This window comes from Cardiocondyla obscurior, linkage group LG21 (genome assembly GCF_019399895.1).
Source record: "Cardiocondyla obscurior isolate alpha-2009 linkage group LG21, Cobs3.1, whole genome shotgun sequence".
Taxonomy (NCBI): domain Eukaryota; kingdom Metazoa; phylum Arthropoda; class Insecta; order Hymenoptera; family Formicidae; genus Cardiocondyla; species Cardiocondyla obscurior.
The window spans coordinates 889,225-912,833 of record NC_091884.1 but is presented as its reverse complement, the minus strand read 5'-3'; the positions used below and the strand labels follow the sequence as shown (position 1 = coordinate 912,833).

Sequence of the window (23,609 nt, the reverse complement as noted above, 5' to 3'; positions counted from 1 at the left end):
GGCCTGTCCACGGCTCGCGTCCCTCGCGATGTGGTGTGCGGCGCGTATCTTTCCTTCTTCTCTGTTCTTCTCCTCGTTATCTCGCTCCTTCTGCTCTACGTCAGTGCGCCCCGGTATGTACTTAACTTGACCACGAGCGCGAACAGTGGACAGCTGTTGCTCGCATGTTGACGGTAACAGTACAGGAACGACCGTTGCGGCACGTGCATCATACCGCGGCGCCGCATTCACGAACTCACGAACGAACTTGGAGAGAGAAACAACAGAGAAACGCGTGGTTGTGTTCACGCCAGGGTCCGCGAATCGTTTTTCCCGACGAGGAAACAGCGTAGTTGTGTCGCGCGCACCCGGAGCCACTTCCCCGGGAAGGATCCTTGTGAGACCCGACCGCGGAATCCTTTGCGGCCGATACGTAACGTCGCAGCAGGTCTTCGTAGAAATCTTCCCGGCGTGCTTGATCGCGCGATCGATCCACAGGCGAGAGAAGACGACCGACGGGCGGAGGGCGACGTAGAAGGCAAATCCGGAAGGTGTCGACGTCGCGTCGTCGAGGCCAGGACGACCATGAATCTGTCATTCGCCGGCTGCGGCTTCCTTGGCATCTACCACGTCGGTGTGGCGGTTTGCTTCAAAAAGTACGCGCCACACTTGCTGCTGAACAAGATAAGCGGCGCGTCCGCGGGCGCTATCGCCGCGTGTTGCTTGCTGTGTGATCTGCCTCTGGGTGAGTGAACTTTAAATCTTATTCTTTCTGTGTTTGTCTGTCTGTCTGTCTGTCTGTTTCTCTGTCTCTTTTTTCTTGTTTTTATTTGTCTGATTAATTATGTAAAACGGTTCCCTCGACAATCGCGAAGCCCTCGCGCGCGAAATTGATTAAATCGATCACGCGCCTCTTACGTTCATTACCGTTCTCCTCCGCTTCTTTTCCGCTGCGGTTTTCGCGCGGAATCTTTATGCATGGGACCTTTATTGTTGCGGTTATCTTTCGAGTGCGTTAACTCTTCCGGTTGTTCTCGATTAAATAATTCTCGTATCGCTTTGTAATTATTTTGATCATTAGAATCAGCGGACAGGAACTCATTAAGAATTTAGACCGATTTCTTTTGAAAATCCGTGTAAAATACTGTAAAAGATTTTTAATTATACTTTATTACGATAATTAAAAAAAAAATTGTGTTTGTATCATTTAATAATGTTGAAATTTGTAAAAATCATGTCATTCATTATACATAAAACCGCACTGAAAATCATAATAATTATCTTCCGAATAACGCGTGTTTAACGACACGGTTAAATGAAATTACATGTCGCACGAGAGGAAACAAATGGGTGGATTTATTGTTATTCCGTTTATTAATCATTCGCGTGTGTCGCTAACGTGATAACGAGGACGACTACGCGGGACCAATTAGCGTAGTAAATTAGTAACGAGCTGCTATTTTTCATATCACCGCCGAGATTGCGCGGAGAGTTTTATTTAACAACAACCCTCGTTGTGGAAGAACGCCGTTAAGATTACCCCCGCAGGTGCAACGCGCGCGTAATCGTTGAACTTGTTTATAAAAGGAGAGATAACAGGAAAGAATAATGAATTAATTATGCCGATGTGTTCGAAATAACAAATAGCGCAAGAAAAATCAAATTAATCAATATATGCGACTACAGAAATACATCATTAAGAAAAAAAAAATTAATAAATAGTCAATAGATTAATGGACAATTTTACGGGTTCTTTGAAAAAAATAAAAAAAATGAACGGTGCTGCAATAACATTATGAGAAATGATAACGTCTCTATTATTCATGTCTCATATTAATCTTGAAGAGAAATGTTTATTTTATTTAACTCCCATTCATAAAGAAGAAAGGGTTTTCCGTTTATATCTCGAAGCTTATCAATTATCAAACTTTTTTTCTTTAAACTAAAACGTCAGACATTAGATAAAGAAACATAAAAAAAACATGTTTAGTATATTTAAAGATAAAGAAAACAAAAGGAAAAAAAAAAAGAAAAGAAGAAAGAGGAAAAAAAAAGCTAAAACAAGGTTCTTATTAATTATTAATTTCTGAAAATCATTTAAAGACACCCATTTCGGTTTAGACACCCGACATTCCAATCGATAATTAATTTCGTCGCAGCAGCCACGTGTTATTGTCAGCGAATGCTTCGCAGCCGATAAACACTAGCTGTTACAAAGAAAGCGTAGAACACGATTACACCGTAACCGATCTTCGTAACGGCTTCACGAGGGCTTCGGTCGGTGCGCGGCTTATCACTGACACGCTTTCTCGCATCCTGAAATAATTCGCCAAGTATTATTACGTAAAACGTCATCAGCCGCGGTTACCGTCTTGGTCTCGTAAATGGGTCGCCGGCTAACGCGCGGAAGGCAAGCGGGGATGAAACGCGTAGCTTATCACACGAATTGTTTTGTTTCCCCGCGAAGACCGAACCGCGTATGCTTTACATTATCGCGAGAATGTGGAATAAACAAAAGCGACGGCACACTCCCGTGTTCCCCGATATCTCTCGTATCTCATGCGTCATACCGCCACTATTATGCGTAATAACATAATGCGTTAAAAATCTGGACGCGCGACGCACAAGCTCCGATTCGCCGTAGGACTTGAATTATTTAATAAACCTCGCCGGGACTCGGAAGAAAAAGAAAAAGAATATTAAATTAATTTTTTATTTGTTACTTAGTTACGGATAGACTAATTGTTACACGGTAATTAATTTTATATTTAACAAGTTGAGCACGTAAAAAGTTTTGCGTCACTGCCGCTCGCCGTAGGACTTGAATTATTTAATAAGCCTCGCCGGGACTCGAAAGAAAAAGATTATTAAATTAATTTTTTATTCGTTACTTAGATACGGATAGACTAATTATTACACGGTAATTAATTTTCTATTTAACATGTTGAGCATGTAAAGTCTTGCGTCACTGCCGCTCGCCGTATTGCGTAAATTCTAATTACGGACGCGAGTTACGTATGCACGAATGTGTATACGATACGTGAACGTTTCAGCTTAAACGAGAAGCTGTTAACGGGGTAACGCGTGCGGTTCACTGATTACATTTAATTTGATAGACTTTGATCGATATCTAAGAGAGAGAGAAAAAAATAAAATAAAAAAATTAACAGTTACTTCAGTCGCTTTTCTTGCTGACTGATCTATCGATTCGCAAATTACATCACGGTTCAACGTCAGTTTTCAATATGCGTAAGAATGTTATTGACTTTTTTTTTCTTTTCTTTTATGTTTTTAAAGACGACCGGTGTTTGCACGCACCTTTAACGAGGCAAAGTAATCAATTCAGTTCGTTTAAATATTGAGAAATGATTTTTGCATGCTTCCGCCCGTTGTTGCCACCGAGCGACCCATTCTCATAGAATTTAGTCATAAGCGCTTCCGCTCTCGCGGACTCGAAAACAAGGTCATTAGACAAGCTCGTTCATAACGCGAGCGTGCGTCGTACAATAAGCAATCGACGGTTCTGACAAATATGTTTTCGCATTTTCCGTTCGAGTGACGTTGAAAATCATGGCCGTGCGGCGATCGTGCTCTCGTCGATTTTCTCACGCCTAGATACGTTCATCGGTGTCAGTGGAACGGGGTTACGAGAAGGTGAAAAGGAAGCTGTCGCACGAGGAGAGCTTGTTTTTCATCTTTAGCCAAAAGAATTTTTTATCCCGTATTTTTTTTCCTTTTTTTATCTGTTTTTTTTTGTCTTATTTTTCTCTTATTTTTTTCTTATTTTTCTCTTATTTTTTTCTTAATTTTTTCTTTTCGAAATCAAGACGTTGCGACTATTCGCGGCCGAACTAAAAATGCCCCCAGCGCTTCATCCGCGACTATATTAATAAATCAGCTGATTCGAATGTTGAACATGACGCGAGAGATAAGAGATTACGGGATTCGCGCGTATAATCCCGTAAACACATCGGCAGCGAACGTACCGGAATTGACGGGCGTTTATTTCAGCGATAAGTATCGATAATCCCCCGAAAGTTATTTGCGCTCGAAGCTTATCTCGGCCCGCGGAGATAGGGGACGTAATTACGACGATGGTTATCAATGATTTGCCAATTACGTGGCCTGACAGTTTCTTGCCTGATAAAGGCGGCGATTAAAATTATATCGCGTGTCGCGCTTGTTGACGAAGCAGCGAAAAAGATTCGACGAGTCTCTCGCTCGGGATTGATAATTATATTGAATAAAAACTAATGCGGAGCTGTTCAATAAAATAATATCAAAATGACGTTCGATGGGAAACGTCTGGCGACTCTCGCGGTATTTTTCTTCGGCGTGTAAAATTTCGCGAGAAATCGAAATCTGCATCGGCGATGCGCACGATAGGATCGCCGCAAGCTGTTCGATTCTTTATCGAAGGACTAAGATTTAAAGTCCAAAGGACAGCCTGCTCTCCGTGCGAGTCGATCAGTCTTTTATTACCTGATTGGGAGAACCGTTGAGTGCCTATTGTTCACGCGTAATGACAAAGTCCGTACGTGCCTTCGACACTTTCCTGTGTCTTCGCGCGCGTGCCAAAGGCGTTTCGGCGCATCGGGCTTTAAAATTCATTTACGAAATCCTTAAGATACAGAGAGATATACATCGGATTATTCTTTGATCGCGTGCATTTCAGCGGACGCATCGATAAATTTGATAAGAGATTACTTTCACTTCGGGGAAACCGAAACGAATCGCCATTGTGTTACGAAGAAACGCATCTTCGCTAATTTTACGTATTAATTTTATTTATTCTTAATGGCCGGATTTTTTTATTTTTTCTTTTCTTTTTTTTTTTAATAAATAAAAATATATAATATATAATCTATCAGGTTGGCAGACTATCCGTGGTCCACGCAGTTGGATAAAAAAAAAGAAATAAAAATAAAATAAAACAACTTGCAGCACGTGAGATCATCGGAGTCTCAATTATCGCATTTAAATATCGTTCCATTGTTTAGAAACGTATCATTAAATACGAACGACTCTGTCCGTTATCCCGTCTCGCATTTTGATTCTTGCTCACCTCGGCTTTTTGATGTTAAAAAAAAAAAAAAAAAAAAAAGAAAAAGAGATAATAAGCCGGCTCGATAAATCGCTGGTTTTCCTTGATCTTCCGCGTTAGCGGACGATGATCGGCGTAGAAACCGAGCGGATTCACGTGATGCCCAGTTCCCGTTCGTTCGTATCGGTAACTATATAGTCGAGCTCGAGAGATATGGCGAACAAAGCAATGCTGTTCCCTATCTGTCGACTAAGAGCTGCCGTATCGGATTCGCTGACGCTTGCACTACCGTGCCAGGAAACCCTAGCATCAATCTGATAACCCGAACGCGGTCTGTTTGTTCGTCTCGCTCTTCTCGCTCGACGTTCGTCTCTCCTGGACGGTCCCGTATTACAACGTGACGCGAAACGCCAACGACGGAATTGAGAAATCCGAAATAATCGCTCTCGTATCAGCCGCGGAGGAGCGCGACTCCTCTTCTTTTTCGGCTCCAAGATCAAGCGCGCGCGGCCGACCAGCGCGCGTAAACATTTATGCGAACCCCTTTGATACAAATGCACCCGCTTATCTCGCCGAGATTCGCTCCGCTGCACGCGGAGCGGCAGCCGGACCCGCGTTACACACATCGCTCATTCGTAGATTATTCAAACGCAGACGCAGACGCGTAGAAATATTAATTAAAAATTAGATTCGATCACTTCCTCTCTCGTATTAAATCCGGGGTTCGTTGCTTTTCCGGATAGATTTTCTCGGTATCTGCCTCGTTGAGTCAATTTATTCGCAATTTCGTATTGAAAGAAGCACGGCGACGTTCGAATTCGATTTGATATCGGGGTATTCTCATTTTATTTTAAATAATCAATTTCTTCTGATAATAATTAAATGAGATGCCCCCTTGAATTTCACCGGGGAGCGTTTAATCGCGTCACTCAGCGATTATTTGCGGCAGATAATTTTCTTCGAGGATCACAGAGGATCACAAAAACGTTTTACGTTATCGTAAAGAATGTCGTATGGTCCGATTGAAAGATAACGCACGTGTAACGATATCTCTTCTCTCCCCGTTTATCGCTCATTATTTCTTTCGTAATCGACGCAGAAACGCCTTCGGGGTTTAGCTTGGAGCAAATGCCAGAGAGATAAAGGTATGGTCGTCATAGTGTTGCGTAAAATTTAATAAATTAATTGTACGCGGGGCGTCTCTGTGTTTTATCTGTTTATCGATTTATCATAGACGATATCGGCGATATTAAGGAAAAGAAAAAAAAGAAATAAAAGAAAAATAAGAGAAAGAGAAACAGTATATTTTGCATGTTCAAGTGTTTTGCGACATCGTTTCTAATTTGCACAACATCGACATCGGGATGATTTTGAAATTTACAGATTTTGTTCTCGGATGTTCGCGCCTCGTCGTTTTTATTAATTAAAAATTCTTAGAATAAAGATTTTTCGACGACACATCTGCGACGCTTCGATAGCGATATCTTATTAAGTCTTCATTAGAAAGAGTAATAAATAAATGCGAATATTTTATTAACGATAGAGAGTATCTGTTGACGTCGTTAATCAATCGAGGGTGAATCATAAATAATAGCATTTTCGTAACGATTGAAAATAAAAACAATCAAGATTGACACTGCGGCTGGAGAGATATGATTTTTTAATTGCGCTCATTTGTCAGATAGAAGAATTCTAGATAAGAGTTAACCTTGGTGAAGCATAAACCTTTTTCGCGATAAAAAAAAAAGAAAGAAAAAAGTTTGCGAGAACGTACATATGTAATTCCAACGTTGTTAAAGCTGCAAACGTAATTTGTTATAAATCTTATTTTTATCCAATTTTTTATCAGTTCCGATACTTATGCTAATCGGTATCTGCTAAATATGATCTTATCTATAACTTGATTAATCCCTTCATTGATTTATCATTGTTCTCAATTTTCGCTGCGAAAGAAATTATGATTATCGCGCGAATATTATTATAATATGTATATTTCAAACATGTGATATGTACATGCAGGTAAAGATATTTTTAATTATAATTAACACGCAAATTTACATACACGCGTATGTTTCTGTAACATGACGATAACAACCTTTGTTTATAGGAAGACATTTTTTAAATAGTTAATAGAAATGAAGTAAATTAAAAAAAAAAAAAAAAAAAAAAAAAATAAGTAGACTAAAAATATAAAATAATTATAAAGGCTGTTTAGCCGAGTGCCTATGGCACCAGTCTAGTGTCCGGAGGAGCGCGGGTAGACCGGGTTCGAATCCCGACATGGTTATTTTATTTAAATAAAAAAAAATAAAAAAAAAAAAGAAATTAATTCGCGTGACGTCACTAATGTCTCTGTGCCTAACTGAGAGTTGTATTCTGATGACTGAGTTAAGCAAGTTTTCTCGAGACTTGGCGAAAAAAAAAAAAAAAAAAAAAAAAAACAATTTTGCACGCTTAAAAATTAATTATTTCATGCAACGTTCGGTGTATGGTAAACGGTTACACTTGTTTAAGGACTGAGTTATTTAACTGTACTTAGGACTAGAATGTTTAAACGTGTAAGAAAAGGAGAATAAAAATATTAATTTTGCACGCTTTAAATTTTATCTATTATATATATAGATTAATTTTAAAGCGTACAATTTTTTTTTTTTTTTTTTTTTGTATGAAAGGGAGAAAAAAAATTAATTTTGCACGCTTTAAATTTAATCTATTATATATGTAAATTAATTTTAAAGCGTGCATTTTTTTTTTTTCCCCCTTCTTCTTCTTACAAGTTAATTTATGTGTAACACACCAACTTTTTATTTGTTCTAGTTGATGACAAACTAACAGTTTCTAATTTAAGCTTCTTCTTTTCTTTCAGGTGAAATGACGAGCAATGTATTACGTGTGGCAGGTGAAGCTCGACAACGCACACTTGGACCCTTCAGTCCATCCTTCAATGTACAAGAAATACTACTGGACAGCTTGCGAAAAGTGAGTAGAGCAAGAAATAACTACATTATAACGTTAAACATTTTTTTTTTAATATTAATACAGCACGTTACTTTGAAATTACTTTCGAAATAACAGTAGTTATACACAAGCCAAAAAAATCTTGATAAATTCGTAATAAAATAGATATATAATCCGTTACTTTTTTTTTACTATTAATTTGGTTCTAGTTTTTACCAGATGACGCACATATTCGTGTCAGTGGAAAATTACACATTTCTCTAACGCGTGTATATGATGGCAAAAACGTGATTGTATCTCAATTCAACTCGAAGGAAGATTTGTTACAGGTAATATACGTTAAATAAATATATTCATGTTAAAAATAAAAATTTCAAGTTGATTATTTTAACACAGTTTTTTTGCTTTCTCGAGAAATTATTATATTATTATATGCTTTCGCAGGCTCTTTTGGCTACTTCGTTTGTGCCAATATTTTCTGGTTTGTTGCCACCACGGTTCAACGGCATCAGGTACATGGATGGCGGTTTTAGCGATAATCTTCCTACGCTCGATGAAAATACTATTACCGTTAGTCCGTTCTGCGGAGAGAGCGATATCTGCCCGAGGGATATTTCGTCTCAACTTTTTCACGTACGTATTCTCACGTATAAATATACTTCTTCTCGTTAAAGAAACTGAAATAACTTTGTTGTAAAAACGAACGTGAGCTCATCCATTTTTTCTTTTTTTTTTTAAATAATAATTTATAAATATTTATGCACGTTTTTGTACTGTCTCTTTCCAGGTAAACGTCGCTAATACGAGTATAGAGCTTTCTAGACAAAATATATACAGATTCACGAAGATACTTTTTCCACCTAAGACGGAGGTAAAGCGAAAATATTAATTACACTTTTTGATTTTATATGATTTCGAATGTAAAAAAGAATCTCATTTTATGCACGTTTAAATTATAGATCCTCTCGAGTATGTGTAAGCAAGGTTTCGATGATGCATTACGCTTTTTACATCGTAATAATCTATTGAATTGCACGAGATGCCTCGCCGTTCAATCCACGTACATAGTTCAAGAAACGATCGACGATAGTATGGAGTACGATCCGGAATGTGTAGAATGTAAAATGCATAGACAGGTGAGAGTCTAAAATACCTTTAACAGTGACAATACTTTTTATAATTTAGTTGAAACATTTTTAGTAACGTTAGTTAATTTTTGAATTTTAAATTGCCCTTATTTTACATTTGTTTGATACTTTACATTAGGAAGCATTGGTAGCTAATATGCCTGAGACTGTGATGACAATATTCCAAGATGCTATAGATTCTGCCAATAAAGGACTTGTTAATTGGCTGTTTAAGCATCGTAGTATGAAGCTGCTATCGTTGTTGAGTTTGCCTTGCACGTTACCAGCAGATGTAATGTACGCAACAATCACAAAGTAAGTAACTATTAAAATATATGTGCATGTAAATTTGCATCATATACACGCTTCGTATAACAGTATTATTTTTATACAAATGCACTTGCACATATAAGTAATTAATATACTTAATGCTTTTCATTATTCTCATTAATTCGATGTATTGGATGTCACATGAAAAACTTTATCTTATTTATACTTTGTGAATAAAAAAAAAATTTAATTTATATTAAGCTGTCGTTATTATTCGTATTAAAATTAAGCTTAAAATTTTTCTTTTGGCTTTATTATTTTATGTTATTTTAACATTGTGTATAAATACTTAAAAAGAAATTTTAAATTAAAAAAAAAACGCAGCAGAAGAATTTTTTTATTTATTTAAATAGAAATTTCATTTTAAGTTTGTTTTATTATTTTTTATTACATTGCATTGCATGAGCAACAATTTCAACATTGATACATATCACATATTCAGTCAATTAGTGCACTTTCACGCATAATTACTGCTTGTGATACTGTATTTAATGTCATGCATGTCATTGGTAGTCTGATTGGTAACAAGATAGAAACTCGTTCCTTGGAATACAAAGTAGTCGGAAATGTTCTGCGTATCCCGCAACAGGCATATACTCGCAATAAGCACTTTATGCACTACCGGTAAGCATAAATTCTCAAATGTGGTGTTTTGTCTATTTTAAATACTACAGTGTGTACCTAGGAAATTATCAAAGCACTTATTGTTCGCAATCTTTTTAATTAGATTTACTTTTGACGTACATATTAATAGTCCTTACCATTTTTTTATAAAATTATTCTAATACACGCGCGAAATTTTATATTAATTTTTATGTTGCGGATTTTGTAAAGGTGTGACAGATAAAAAATTATTTTTATCTTTCGATAAACGGATATCCATTTGTGACATTTTCTTATACTTTGCAATTAATGAAAAATATATTCTTTTCTTATTTCAGATTCATCACAAGCATTCCGAAGCTACGACATAACTTAGTAGAATTAAGTAAATTTTTATTAGAACAATTGAGTATAATGTTCCCGAAGATCAACATCTATGCTGAGCCTTTACCTCAAACAATCAAGTGTTATTTCAATATTATGGAATATGATTCGAGTAAGTACATTTTTCTTCGATTTTTTTAAATAACTTGAAACAGCTTTAAATAGCGTTACGCGCGCGCTGTTTTTATTTTATTTTATTTGTGAGATTTTTATTTGCGAATGTTTGCAGATGCATATGCTGCAGAAACTATAGATGAAACGGATGCCATATACAAAAGACAAAAGAATTTGAATTTAACACTCCAATACAATGAATGGTAAGTAATTACAGTGAAAATAATTTTTTAGAATTACATTTAACATATTTTTTAATTAATGTTTTTATTGCTTTATGTTATAGCGAACAAACATGGAAAGATTCAAGAAAATCCAGCTGTGTAATAAATATGGGCGACTTTAAATCAGTAGATGATACTTTCGAAAATATTCTACAAGTAAGTAATAAGAATAATAAAAAGCTTGGAATTATGTAATCTTTGAATAATTGTAATAATAAATTTACATTAAATCTTATATTTAACTCTTGCTAGGCGACTTCAGATCAAGAGGCGGTAATATCATATTATTATATGGACGATAACAATAAAGTACAAGTGACAGAAATTTTCGATGTAACGGAATCAGAATCGCATACCCTTCTTTCCATGGATGAAGTCGACACTAATACGAAACTACAATTCGATGATTGGGATGAACCTGCATGGTTATCGCAGCATAAACTCAATGACGGTAATTAATTGAAATTTTTTAAATTAAAATTATTAACGTTACAGATTTCTGATTGATAGAATTTTAATATGAATTATTCAATGTTTTTAATTATCAATTAAACATATTTTTTAAATAATATGTACAGTAGCTACAGAATCCGATGAAAATCAACAAAGCATGGAAAATTTATCGGATCTCTCGTTAGAAGACGATATTCTTGATAGCGCAAATATATTCTCTGACCCAGAAAGCGAATGGGATGTAGAAAAGGACTTAAAGGAAGTGGAAATGTCTAAATCTCCAGACAGTCGGCCGGAAGTAGATCAACCATCCATAAGCTTGTCATAAAGATAAGTTAGTAACTTAAGAGAGAAAGGTAGATTATTTTTGTTAATCGAATTTCTATAATCATTATTTCGAATGGTAATGTAACTTCAATTTTAATCTTAATATTTAAACCAAAATATTCTAATCTGACCTCAATCATGCAATTATTTTACAAATATTTGTTTAAAAAAAGAATTTAGAAAAGAAATTTTAATCAAAACTTACTGCTTTCGCGCAGACATGTGCCTTACTTTATATTATTTTAATTCTTTGATCGGTATAAAAAATTTAATGCTGCAACGAAATACATATTTATTATAAATTATTATCTTAATCATAAAATAAAATGTATAGAAATGAGAAATATAAATTTACATATGCCATTGATTTATATAGCGTAATGTAGGTTTTTTTTTTAATATCATATTTGGTATATGCAGCATTTAAAATTAAATATTTTATTTAATATAAACACCTAACCTATATTCTATACTGAATGTTCTTGCAAGATGCAATTAAGATAAAACGTTGATTAAAAAGTACAGTTTGAATACATGCATTTAAACGTCTGTAATATAACAGCAACAGTATTTTATCGTGGTCCGAATTTGCTAGCTTGGATTTGAAAGTCCAACATTAATAACGAGGTGGTCCGAGTCGATACATTTTACACAGAGACTGATATATTGGTAATTAAAGATCACAATATCTCGAAATCACTAATATTTTTGACTCTAGCAAGACACTCATTTAGAATATTAATTTTTCGACAGTAAAAATATATATAAACATATTTTACGAATAAACAACTAAAAATAAAGGGTTAACATTACATTTTGCTTATAATTTATGAAAAATTACAGCTAACTTTTAGGATGTGCTGAATAAGTAAATGTTATAAAACTTGGGTTTGGAAATTATGTTTCCGAGCTATAAGATAATTTTTTTTTTTAAGTAAACATTTGTTGTTTAATATATTATAATTGATATGCATATGTCTATTGCTTACCTTTTATATATGTATATATATTGTATACATATATATAACATTTGTTTCAATACATTTCTTCAGGGAATGTGTATGTTTAAACAATGATTTTTAGACTTATGTTTACCGATTATATTAATTTACTTTGACTATTACTATTATTAGCTCCTAAACTTTAGCAGTAATTTTTTTATTCTATAATGTGATATGCAATATTTTCCTTTATTATATATGTCTGTCCTTTGTAAATTTATATTTGTTATATAATTATATTTTCTATAATTATGTATTAAGATATGTGATTAACAAGGATATCAATTCACAATTTCAATGAATATAAATATAAAATATCTTCATTATAGTTATTTATCGTCTGTTATGTATACATGTTTTGAATTAATTTTTTATATTTTTGACACGCATTTCTCTTCTATAGTCTACAAAGATAAGTAAAGAAAGAGTATACCAAGGCTCGGTTTCACCAACGCGAGTTAATGTAACCGGTCGGTTAACTTTCAGAGTTGCAACTAATGTTTTATAAAACTGATGTATTTTCGACATCAGTTTTATGTTCGAAAGCTGCAGCTCTGAAAGTAAATCGACCGATTAAATTAACTCGCATTGGTGAAACCGGGTCCAAATATCTCAAAAACTTCAAATGTAATTTATGCGATAATAATTACCTGTATCATAATTTTGCTATATTTATTTAAGACAAGTTGTTAAAGCGTTACGAACCTGAAGGTTGTGAAAATAGTTTTAGTCTAACATTTGAAATTATTGAGTGAGTACGTATTTTTTTATCATTTTTCTGTTAGTATTAATTATTGATGAATAATCGTAATACAGTTTTTATATTTTAAAATAGTATAATCTCGATGTTACAGAGATTGTTTATAATAGATAATTAAAACAAATCTTCTGTGATCGCATATAGCTGAGTTTAAATGTTAAAGATTATACGAAGATAATTGCGAGATTCTAATGGATAAAAAGGAGAAAGATGAATAAAAACTGGAATATTTATTACGTTTTTAATATAAAACAAATCGTATCATATATTTATGTATATACGTTATATGTACAATAACTGAAACCTTACCTAAAGTAACATTTTAAGGCGGACATGCACTTGAGGGGAAAAACATATTTATTGCACATATGGTTATAAATATTACGTATAATACTGATTTGGTAAAATATTAATATATTTTTTCACACATTTTTAAAAATATTTTTAGTTAACGTACGAATTATCCGATAAAATAAAATAAAAACCACGGCATATTGAAATGAACGATTCGAAAGAACGGCATAATTTACATCAAACTTCCATATGCAAAATAATTAAAATCTCATATCCACATTCATAATATAAAAATGCCTCATTACATTTCTTCTAGGCAGGCTTCAATTATTTCGACATGATCATTATCATTCATTTGAACATATTCAGGCGGGGTCTTCCCCCGGGGTAGACGTAGAATTTCGCTGAGCTTCAATTTGTGTCCTACTTTGAGAACTTCCTGCCGCGACAGCGACTTTATGCTGCGCAGCTAGGCATTGTTGTAACTGCTGAAACTAAAATCGACACATTAATTAATACGTTAAAAATAATTTCTTAAACAAATTTTTCTTATTTGAAACGCACTTGCTGTTGGGATAAAGTAGCCACCCCGAGACTTTGCGTTTGTTGGCTGCATTGGCCGGTAGAAGCCCTAGCATGCAAAGACTTTGTCAAAAGAGTTTGCTTATTAACAGGTACTACTTGGGAAGAAGGCGTCGTTTGCGATGCCATAAGCACAGGTTTCGTTGCGGCTGAGAAATAAATTTATATAGAATATCGCTGGCTGATAAACGCAAAGCACTATGTGAAAAGTTTTATCAGTTAATTTTTGTAAATGCCGATACGTTGTTGACTTACCCATTACAGGAGTTAATACTTGTTTATTACCAGACAATATCAATTGACTCGCTGTTACCGTTTTCGCAACTGTTACCAATTGATTCGATAAAACAGCAGATTTAACTTGATTCGATTGTACTTGACGAGTCATATGATTAAATCGCGGTCTTTGAGATCCAATAAGTTGGATTGCTTGTGCCCCCTAAGATCACACGTTACATAAATTAATATAAAATGTTTGGGAATTCATTTTTATATGAAATATAAATGTCAGCGTATTATATCTTTTAAATGGGTGGTTTAAAATATCCCGTATGAAAACTAGTAAAATATTAACCTGTGGAAGAGTCACTGCATTATTACTCCTAATATTTTGCTGTGACAATCCTTTTACTCCAGATGGTATTAATTGGGCTGAAATGTATATAATCAGTTATATAAAAAAAAGTACACAGAATATAATCGTATATTACCGATTGGTAAAGATAAATGAGCATTGGCAGGATTAGCGATCACTACTGTCGGCGTACTCCCAGCGATAGCTGTCGTAACGACTGTTGCAGCCACCATCTGAAATAACATATTTATATATTTAATAATAAAAAAATTAATAAATGAATAAATAAAAAATAAAGAAAAAATAAAACAATTAGTACTAACGCTTGACACTGTCGTGCAGGTATTCGTGGCAGACGATATAGGAAGGGAGACGATGACACCGGGTGTGACAGTGCCGCCGGTTGTTTGAGATACGTTTAATGACATCGTAATAGGTTGCGATAAGCCTGGAAACGATACCTGAAATAAATCGTATATTAATTAATTTTTCTTTTATTAGCTTGTATATATAAGAAAAATTGCTATTTTTAACAACCTGAACATTTTGTAAACTGTTGATAGAATTCGGTAGACTAGTGAGATTTACGCCTTGTAAATTCACATTGGTTGGCGATGGGCTGGTCATCGGACTCGCTGGCTGACTGCTTTGACTGGAAGAAGCGGTGAGCCGTTCAAGTAATGATGAAGTCGAATTCATTCCAGGTATCGGGTTATCAGCCGACGGCGTGCCTATTGTAAATGCATGTAAAAATATTATTAATAGAAGTAGAAAAAATTTAATATTTAAAAGAAAAATTATTTAAAATTATATTTTAATAATAATTCTGATACTTAAAATATTATATTATATAAAAATACCGGCAAGTAAAGCTGAAAGTCCCGGCATCGATAAACCAAGAGTCGATGTCGGATCTTGGACACGCGCGAGTCTCACAGTGGTTGTTTTCACTGGCTGTTGCTTGCAACTCAATTGTCCTGTTAAGGCGGAAGAGTTTAAGCTTACGCGTACCTGAAATTAAATAAGCAATATTAAATAATTATGTAATTTATATCAGAATAACGCATTATCAAATAATTGAATTTCTATTCGTTATATTTAATCGAAGTAAAAAGAATATTAAATGTAAACGTAAAACGCAAGATAAATTAATAATTAATTTAATTATTTATTAAACATACTTGACCAGTGGTGCTGGGCACGTTGATCACATTGCCATGACTAATAATTTTAGGTGGGATGGAAGTGTTAAGAGAGATCCTTTGGGGTTGAACCTTTCGTTGAGCTATATTTGCAGGAGTACTATTTAATAGACTAAGAATCGCAGTATTGTTGGACTTGTTTGTGGCTTGTGCATTGTTATTCATAGCTGCAGCCGCAGCATTAGCTACAACAAAATACGTAAAATATAATGCACAATTGTAAATTTACAAACGTATAAAGATTATATGATTAAAAGACGCAGAATATATATTTGCTCATTTAATTTCATGAAATGCACAATGTAAAACTCGTCCAATCTGCAGAAATAAAAATGCTTTATTTGATTGCAAACAAATAGAGATATAATATTTAATTTTATATATAAAAATTATGTAATTTTTATGAAGCAATAGCAAACCTGCAGCTTGTTGTTGGAATTGCTGTGCGGAGTTCATGAGGGAATTAACAAGAGCATTTATTGCCGGATTGTTCGAATGTTTCTTGAACGGTGGCTCATTATGGCTCTGACTTGCAGGTTCACTTATGCAGTTTTGTGTTCCCGCTTGTAATTGCGCTTGCTGTCAATTTTAAATAAAAAGAATTAATAAATTCACGATTAATTACAAAATATAAAGAAATAAATGTAAAGGTTTACCAAGACTGGAACATTAGCGGATGCTGTATTATTAATAGTACCAGCCGATTTTTGAAAGACCAGAATACCAGAACCGTTGCAAGTATTGTCCGCTACCGTCATCGCGGAGTTATCAATTTGCGCAGAAGTCGATGCGTTAAGGCCACCATTGGCCAAAGATTGCCCTGAGCTCAACGCGGTAATATCATTATGTTGAATAACTTGAGGCATGCTTGCTGAATCCACGCACGTAAGATTATTTTGTGCAGAGGTGGTGGTAGCTTCGGTCATCGCTTTCATTGAGGCTACTTGGCTAGCCAAATTAGTTAGTTGTCCTTGAGCTCGCGATAAAATCTGAAATAATGTACAGTTTGTTAAAAATTTCGCACAAATATTATAATATAGGAACCCGCATACATTTTTTTTTTTGCATTTCTATGCATCAATAAAGTATTATTTTTCTGGAAATTTTCCCATTCACATGAAAAAGAAAGCAACCATAATTCACAAACCTGTTGTGTTACATGCGGAGATTGAACTTGTTGCAACTGTTGAGCCGCTAATTGCGCCGCTTTTGCTTGTTGCGCCTATCAGAACAATAAAATTATTTAGTAAATATATAAAATAAAGTTATACATTGAATGAGAAAGAAAAGCATGTACGCTGAAAAGCAGATATTGCGTTTTACTGCGGTGACGGCAACTAGCTAACGCGACTTTAGTGTCGTGTGCGTCGAGTTTCACATGTGCCGCGTGTATATACCGCGCCGGCCGGATTGCCGAAGACTGATTTCCCCCCGTTCTCTCATTCCTTGCCTCTGCCGCCTAGAATTACGTATGCTAGCCGCTGTCGTCGCAGAAAACGCCATATGTCTTTCGATGTACCTGTTGATGTGCTCGTTGCATGGCAGGTGTACATGAAATACGAGGAGTTTGACCCGGAATAATATGTCTTATTTTCACATTTTTTCTACCCTCTTCTGTAAATATTTCTTTAAATTGTTGATAGTAATGATTAGCCACAGCTCTGGTACCCAATGTAAACCTAGGAAATTAATTAGATCAGTATTAAAATTTATTAGCAAGTTATGTTTTGCATTTTTTTTTTTTTTAATCTGTAGTAATAATGTAAACGCACCGGCAAGAAGAGCCATTTCTCTCTCCATCCCGATTCTTATCCATATAAAGTTCTCCTAGGTACTCGGAAGTAGCGGGCCTCTGTAGGATCGAAAGCTTTATATAATCCTTACTTTCTGCGGGTTCTAATATATATTCTTCTATAACTTGTGGCGAACAGTCTTTTGTTTCTCGTGGTCGCTCGTATAATTTCGCGAACCTAATCAAATCACATTGCTAATTAGTTTGGTGAAAATTTCATAGCACACAAATTATGAAAAAATAAAAAGTAAACTGCAAACAATATAGATAAAAATGTGGAAAAAAAAACGCAGGCTTTAATAAGAACCTTAAAACATCGGTCTGTTTAGGTGGAGGCAGCTCAGGAATTTTAAGAGAAGGCGGTGGACAGGCAGTATTGGTCGCTAATCCTCTTCTTTCCGCACGGAATTTCAACATTAAGTCATGTATTGTTTGTCCTTCTGGCTGGGCTAATTGCTCTAATTTTCTTTTTCGATTTACAGTGACCTAATAAACAAGTATCTCCGTGATATTCATGTTCAAATACGAGCAATGTAAGCGAAATATTACCTGAGAGAATTTTTTAGCTTGTCGCATAAGTTGATGATCGGTAAGCAATGATTTAGATTGCTTAATTCTTGTACTAGCTAAGGTAGGAATAGGATTTGGATCCAAGCACAAAGGACCTTGAGTAGCTGCCACTAAATGTGATTCCAACATTAATCGATCCTCATGGCTCCAATCTCCGTCACTTGTTAGTGTCGATACATCCGAAAGTACGCTCTATACATAAATAATTTATATTATAAATTACTTTTAATCTTCAGCCGTTGCCTTTTTAATGACAAAATCTCACCTGTGTGGTAGGTTTAAGAAGTACGTGATGAATTTCGGCTCTGTTATGAAGAAATGATCTCCGATAATCTCGAACTTCGGCAATTATACAGCCATCGTAAAATAAATGAGAGAAACTGCATTCTAGTTGTTCAGCTAGCATAGCTGGCAGTTGGCCATTATCTATGCACGAAAGTAGCTCACCCTGTTCGTAACCCATAAGTTGAGTCTCAGCTAATGAATTTTTATCATATTGATTCCCCTTATCACTATAAAAAAATTAAGATTTTTGTATTAATCTAAATTTTATAATTATGTTCGTCAATTATTACTAAATTTAAAAAATCAAGCGCTATCATTATTAATCAGTATTTTAGATATTTCAGAAAGATACATATTTGAAAACGAATTCTCACCTATTCCTTACAGCTAATGAGTATCCTTTATTACCAGCATATAGATTAACAATTAATGTGTTTAAACTTTCTCTTTGCACTAACCGCCCCAAAAGATCACACTCATTCTCAAGATTATTCTGTAACATTAAAAATAAAGCATCTTATTGTGCTCATATGTATAAAAATGCAAAGGCTATAACATTGCAATAAGTTTTTGTTAAAAGCAAGTAAAAATAATTAAGTGCTTGAAAAGTGAACATACCAAAACTGAATCTGGAGTTGCATGAGGAACTTTAGAAAGTTCTTCAAAATAAAGCCTGGTCAGTTTGGATTGGATACTATGCCTGGAGTGATTCTGTTCTTTTTTCTGGGAGGATAATGACTTATCTGATGTTAAGACCAATGAATTCTGACCTTGGGCATTCTTCCAACATCTGGATACTAGACCAATCATATCCTGCACAAGTAACAAAGTACAATAAATAAATATATAACGATAAAATAACAATTTTGTAGTTAAAATATAAAAATAATTTTTTTTTACAATTAATTAAGTTTTAGAAAAGAAAAAAAAATTTTTTACATTAAAGAATTATAGTTAAAAAATTCTCTCACACACCTGAGCCTGCTGACACGCATCTTCCAAACTACAGGCTGTACCAATCATTGTATCGTCTGACTACTGATACTTAATGTCATATCTGATGCGGTAATAATCGTTCATATTCTGAAAGATACTCATCAAGTTGTTATTCACGACACGGATTTATTTCAATACCTCAACATATTTTTATTACATAAATAATCATGCTTTATGCATATAAATGCCAAGTTTCTAGCAAAATAAATAGATATTTTTATTTACGAAATAAAAATTAAAAATAACCCGAAGAAATGAAATACAATTAAACGACGATCCGTCTCTAATGAAAATCTCTACACTAGTGAATCAAAATGTATGTTTACAAACTCACCATCGCGACGCATCTAATTTAGTAATCGTTACGAAACCTACACATCGGATGTCACATTCGTGAATTTATTCGCGGGCGGAAGATCCAAGAGATCGCAAGAGAAAAATTGCTTAATTTACTGTGCTCCCGCGGGACAGGTAGCTACGGACTATCGACACCGACCACCGCGTTAGTCACTTACCACCAGTCATTCGATCAAATCGATCACCGAGATCACCGAGAAGATCGGTAGCGCGCGTTCCGTCCCCGAGGTACCGCGGGATCTCTCGTGCTCGACGACGCTCAATCGACGCCTATCTCATCCGCGACGGGCGCGAGGGACGGGTCTACCGTTAGCGGGAGGTACGAACAATGAATAATCGAGGTCCGTTGTCACGCGGAAAATACAGTAGACGGAGGACGGGGGCGGCGACGCGCCAGTGCGGGTTAAGCGCCGTGGCGCAAGGCGAGGGGACGAGCGATGGCGCGAGACGAGCAAGAACGAAGGGAGAGAGGTTAGGTCCGACGGACTCGCGGTAAGCGCGCGGTGGCGGCGACGGTGTCGCGACGCGACGTGCGGACGCGCGCGTCGAACGCGGTGCCGCGCGGCGCCGCGACGCCGACGGCCGTGCGGGCGGCGGCACGGCGTGCAATTTCTCGTCGGCGCGAAACAGCGGACGGCGAACGCGACGTCGACTTCTCGGGCACGGCTCTGCGCGATCCTAACCTCATCTTCGCGCTCGCTCGCTCCCGTCACCCATGGGGTTTCGGTTCCGGCACGCGACGTTACCCTCGGCGTGCATGCGTGCGCCGTGCGTGCGTGTGCGTGCGTGCGTACGTGCTCGCGTGCATGCGTGCGTACGGACGGACGGACGGACGGACGGGTACGTCGCGACCGCTTTCTCCGCTCTCGTACCTAGTGTTCGACGTGAAGGGAGACACTTTGGTCGGTCACTGTTTGTTTCAGCGCGGCCAATATTTAGCCACAAACGTCATTCCGCGAAGAACACAGCGTAACCTACTACACAAACACAGCACGTACGACCATGAACTATGGAGAAGTCTTGCCGGATGGCGGACAACGTGGCCAGTTCGTAGTCCGCACTGCGAACGGTATCGTGCGTAATATCGGGGGGGGGACTTCGAGTTCCAAGTGTACTAGCTGCTCCTTTTCGGGTATGTTTCTTTCCGAAAATGGTAGCGTAATTTAGATAACGCAATCGTGCATGTTTGCGCGGAGTTATAATTTTATTCGCACGCGTTTCTGTGCATAAAATTAATGTAACATTACGCGCAATAACATATATTACTGAAAAGAAATATATGTCTGATTTATCGTCGATTTACACCGCGATGTGAATTTTGAAGTAAAGACAGTGGCGGCTTGTAGCGGATTCCGCCGAAGCTGAAACGGGCTTGTTTTTAACAGATTTTAGTTCCAAGTTAATACATCGCGAGCCGTCACAGGCTTTACTTAAAAATTAACCATTTTCACACTTGAATAAAAAATTAAAAAATTCATTTCCTTCGTAGTGCGAGTGAAGTCAGACAGACATTCTTCGGTACATGTTCGCAGGACGAAATCGCAGGATGTAGAATATTAATAAGAAGATCACTGAAGATGCCGGGGTTCATTTATAAAGCGTCAACTGGAGTTTTGACGATTGGGAAGAGGACAGCAGAGCCAAAAAAAGAAAAGCCATAGGTGAGTCGAACAGAGAAAAATCTTAAAGTACAATATGAACAGGAGGAGAGACCGAATCTTAAATTAATATTTCCTTGGCGATTTACGGATTCTTTTACAGTCAATGATCGGTTTCGGGCTCGGAGGACGAGTTCTCAACATAAAATAATACATAAAAAATTGTATAATAATATTTAAAAAGGATTTGTTTAATTTGTGTGTAATATATTTCATGATTAATTAATTAATGTACATTAAAAGGCAGATAAGGCGTTTGCTGCTGGGACGGCGGCAAGCATACGTAACTCTCTCTCTCCATCCCCTCCCTCGGCCGGCGAGAGTGGTGGGAAGTGTAGCAGGCCGCGTTCTCCCACAGTTCTCGGTTGACCGGTGCTCTGTAAAGCATCTACGCACGCGCTTCGAGTGAAATTCGACGTACACCACGGCAAGATTACGTACGCTAGCCGCCGCTCGTCGCAATAAACGGCATATCTGTCTTTCAGTCTACAGTCTATCGTCCACGGCGACGTCTCCCATCGTTCGCGGACCCAAAGTGATCGCATCGACTCATCAAAGGTATGCGAATATCAACGCAAAGTTAGCCATCCGATCGTCGCTTTTTTTCGCATCGAGTATGCGCGACGTGAATGTGTGCATTCAGGAGTGCAACCGCGAAGTGAACTCTTACACTTGATTGGATCATTCTCCTCCAATCAGGTGCAAGAGCTCGCCGAGACGTTGCGATTTTGAATGCTCTTGGTCATTCGTGTGAAGCACGCTCAGCGATCTGGTACGGTAGCGGGTTGATTGTTACAAAGTTGATCAGTGTCGTGTTATTTCGTAAAGGATCTCGTCTGTTTATAGATATGTACGATCGTGACGCAACGTGGAAATGTTCTGGTGGTGTATGTGCCTCGCTGGACGTGACGTCACCATGTACCGCAGCTAGAGGTCGGTCGCACGAGCTACGCAGGATGCTGATGGCGGGTAAGGCTCTCGTCGTTCGCTGTTGCGTCGACCAGTGTCGCGTTATCTCTTAAAAGATCTCGTCTGTTTATAGGCATGTACGATCGTGTCGCAACGTGGAAATGTTTCGGTGGTGTATGTGCCTCGCTGGACGTGACGTCACCATGTACCGCAGCTAGAGGTCGGTCGCACGAGCTACGCAAGATGCTGATGGCGGGTAAGGCTCTCGTCTTTTGCTGTTGCGTCGACCAGTGTCGCGTTATCTCTTAAAAGATCTCGTCTGTTTATAGGCATGTACGATCGTGTCGCAACGTGGAAATGTTTTGCTGGTGTACGTGCCTCGCTGGACGTGACGTCACCTTGTTCCGCAACTAGAGGTCGGTCGCACGAGCCACGGAGAGTGTTTATGGCAAGGATCTCGTCGTTCGCGGCTGCGAAGTGGCTGCATTTAATGCTCAAAAGTACGTATTACAAGTATTTTCTTTGTCCATAACTAAAATCTTGTTGAGACAGCTGGAATCTCGACATTTTCTAACCATGGTCGTTTTTCTTCTTTCTGTTTAGATTGAGAATCAGTAGCAGAGCCAAGACACGATCGTCGTCGATAATAATGATGGTGCAATCCGCCAATTCATCGAGCTTACATCGAGGGTACCGTTGAAATAAAGTGGTAAGTTTGTTACGTTATTTTTATATATGAATATGCCGTACAATGCCGCGCGATATATTTTAATATATAATTAGCCTACATGCGACTGTAGCTTTAATTTTATATTTTATTTTATGTCCGTAGTTTATACAAGTGTCTAGTGCCTAGAGGATGATCTACTTAACAGCTGGGACATCTTGAGAGGAGGAGGAGGCCCAGGAAGGGCGTCCTGCTTCAGCGGAGCAACGTTTTGGTGAGTATTATTTTTTATTGATTTAAAATTAATTATTTTTTGACATTTACCTGGATAGCTTTGTCATTGTAGTAAAAATTAAAATAAGAAATTTAATAATTAATAGAGAAATACATTTAATAATTTAGAAAAAATTTAATTGATT

At 36.7% G+C, this 23,609-nt stretch overlaps 3 protein-coding genes across 7 annotated transcripts in view; 2 read left to right on the top strand and 1 right to left on the bottom strand.

Annotated features, from left to right (window-relative positions):
* The first annotated feature begins 56 nt into the window (after positions 1-56).
* On the top strand, positions 57-13,537 carry Bmm (brummer). 3 transcript variants are annotated; one of them, XM_070670426.1, is made up of 13 exons: positions 57-724; positions 7,890-8,002; positions 8,191-8,310; positions 8,426-8,614; positions 8,769-8,852; positions 8,941-9,117; positions 9,248-9,423; positions 9,952-10,062; positions 10,380-10,537; positions 10,655-10,742; positions 10,826-10,919; positions 11,016-11,214; positions 11,444-13,537. In XM_070670426.1, exons 1-13 carry the CDS (start codon positions 565-567, stop codon positions 11,542-11,544), a joined length of 1,770 nt encoding a protein of 589 aa, XP_070526527.1. In that variant the 5' UTR covers positions 57-564; the 3' UTR covers positions 11,545-13,537. The 3 variants fall into 3 exon arrangements, with proteins under 3 accessions (XP_070526527.1, XP_070526526.1, XP_070526528.1); XM_070670425.1 differs by having other exon boundaries at positions 66-724; positions 11,342-13,537; XM_070670427.1 differs by lacking the exon at positions 9,952-10,062 and having other exon boundaries at positions 79-724; positions 11,342-13,537.
* LOC139110584 (transcription factor SPT20 homolog) lies at positions 13,532-20,958 on the bottom strand. Of its 3 annotated transcripts, none has more exons than XM_070670416.1 (21): positions 20,829-20,958; positions 19,579-19,686; positions 19,222-19,416; positions 18,978-19,096; positions 18,584-18,830; positions 18,298-18,510; positions 18,056-18,234; positions 17,729-17,926; positions 17,476-17,635; positions 17,104-17,178; positions 16,613-16,945; positions 16,376-16,535; positions 15,936-16,141; positions 15,615-15,765; positions 15,292-15,485; positions 15,078-15,215; positions 14,891-14,987; positions 14,755-14,831; positions 14,436-14,619; positions 14,163-14,329; positions 13,532-14,092 (listed from the first exon to the last, which is right to left on the bottom strand). In XM_070670416.1, exons 2-21 carry the CDS (start codon positions 19,624-19,626, stop codon positions 13,964-13,966), a joined length of 3,270 nt encoding a protein of 1,089 aa, XP_070526517.1. In that variant the 5' UTR covers positions 19,627-19,686; positions 20,829-20,958; the 3' UTR covers positions 13,532-13,963. The 3 variants fall into 3 exon arrangements, with proteins under 3 accessions (XP_070526517.1, XP_070526519.1, XP_070526518.1); XM_070670418.1 differs by lacking the exon at positions 20,829-20,958 and adding an exon at positions 20,115-20,266; XM_070670417.1 differs by lacking the exon at positions 20,829-20,958 and adding an exon at positions 19,934-20,086.
* An 861-nt stretch (positions 20,959-21,819) lies between these two features.
* Syt7 (Synaptotagmin 7) overlaps positions 21,820-23,609 on the top strand; it is a 145,080-nt gene continuing 143,290 nt past the window's right edge. Inside the window, exons 1-6 of the mRNA XM_070670444.1 lie at positions 21,820-22,172; positions 22,461-22,583; positions 22,657-22,779; positions 22,853-23,023; positions 23,127-23,232; positions 23,356-23,464. The gene's annotated coding sequence lies outside the window, so the exon portion shown is untranslated. The remainder of the gene's footprint in view (positions 22,173-22,460; positions 22,584-22,656; positions 22,780-22,852; positions 23,024-23,126; positions 23,233-23,355; positions 23,465-23,609) is intronic.

Excerpts from the sequence above, each read along its gene's own strand:
- Bmm (XM_070670425.1), top strand. The coding sequence starts at position 565 with ATGAATCTGTCATTCGCCGGCTGCGGCTTCCTTGGCATCTACCACGTC. Across the intron at positions 8,311-8,425 it reads CGAAGGAAGATTTGTTACAG|GCTCTTTTGGCTACTTCGTT; the intron begins GTAATATACGTT and ends ATGCTTTCGCAG. Across the intron at positions 10,538-10,654 it reads TATTATGGAATATGATTCGA|ATGCATATGCTGCAGAAACT; the intron begins GTAAGTACATTT and ends GAATGTTTGCAG.
- LOC139110584 (XM_070670416.1), bottom strand. The coding sequence starts at position 19,626 with ATGATTGGTACAGCCTGTAGTTTGGAAGATGCGTGTCAGCAGGCTCAG. Across the intron at positions 19,417-19,578 it reads ATGCGTGTCAGCAGGCTCAG|GATATGATTGGTCTAGTATC; the intron begins GTGTGTGAGAGA and ends TTACTTGTGCAG. Across the intron at positions 18,235-18,297 it reads AAGCTAAAAAATTCTCTCAG|GTCACTGTAAATCGAAAAAG; the intron begins GTAATATTTCGC and ends CTTGTTTATTAG.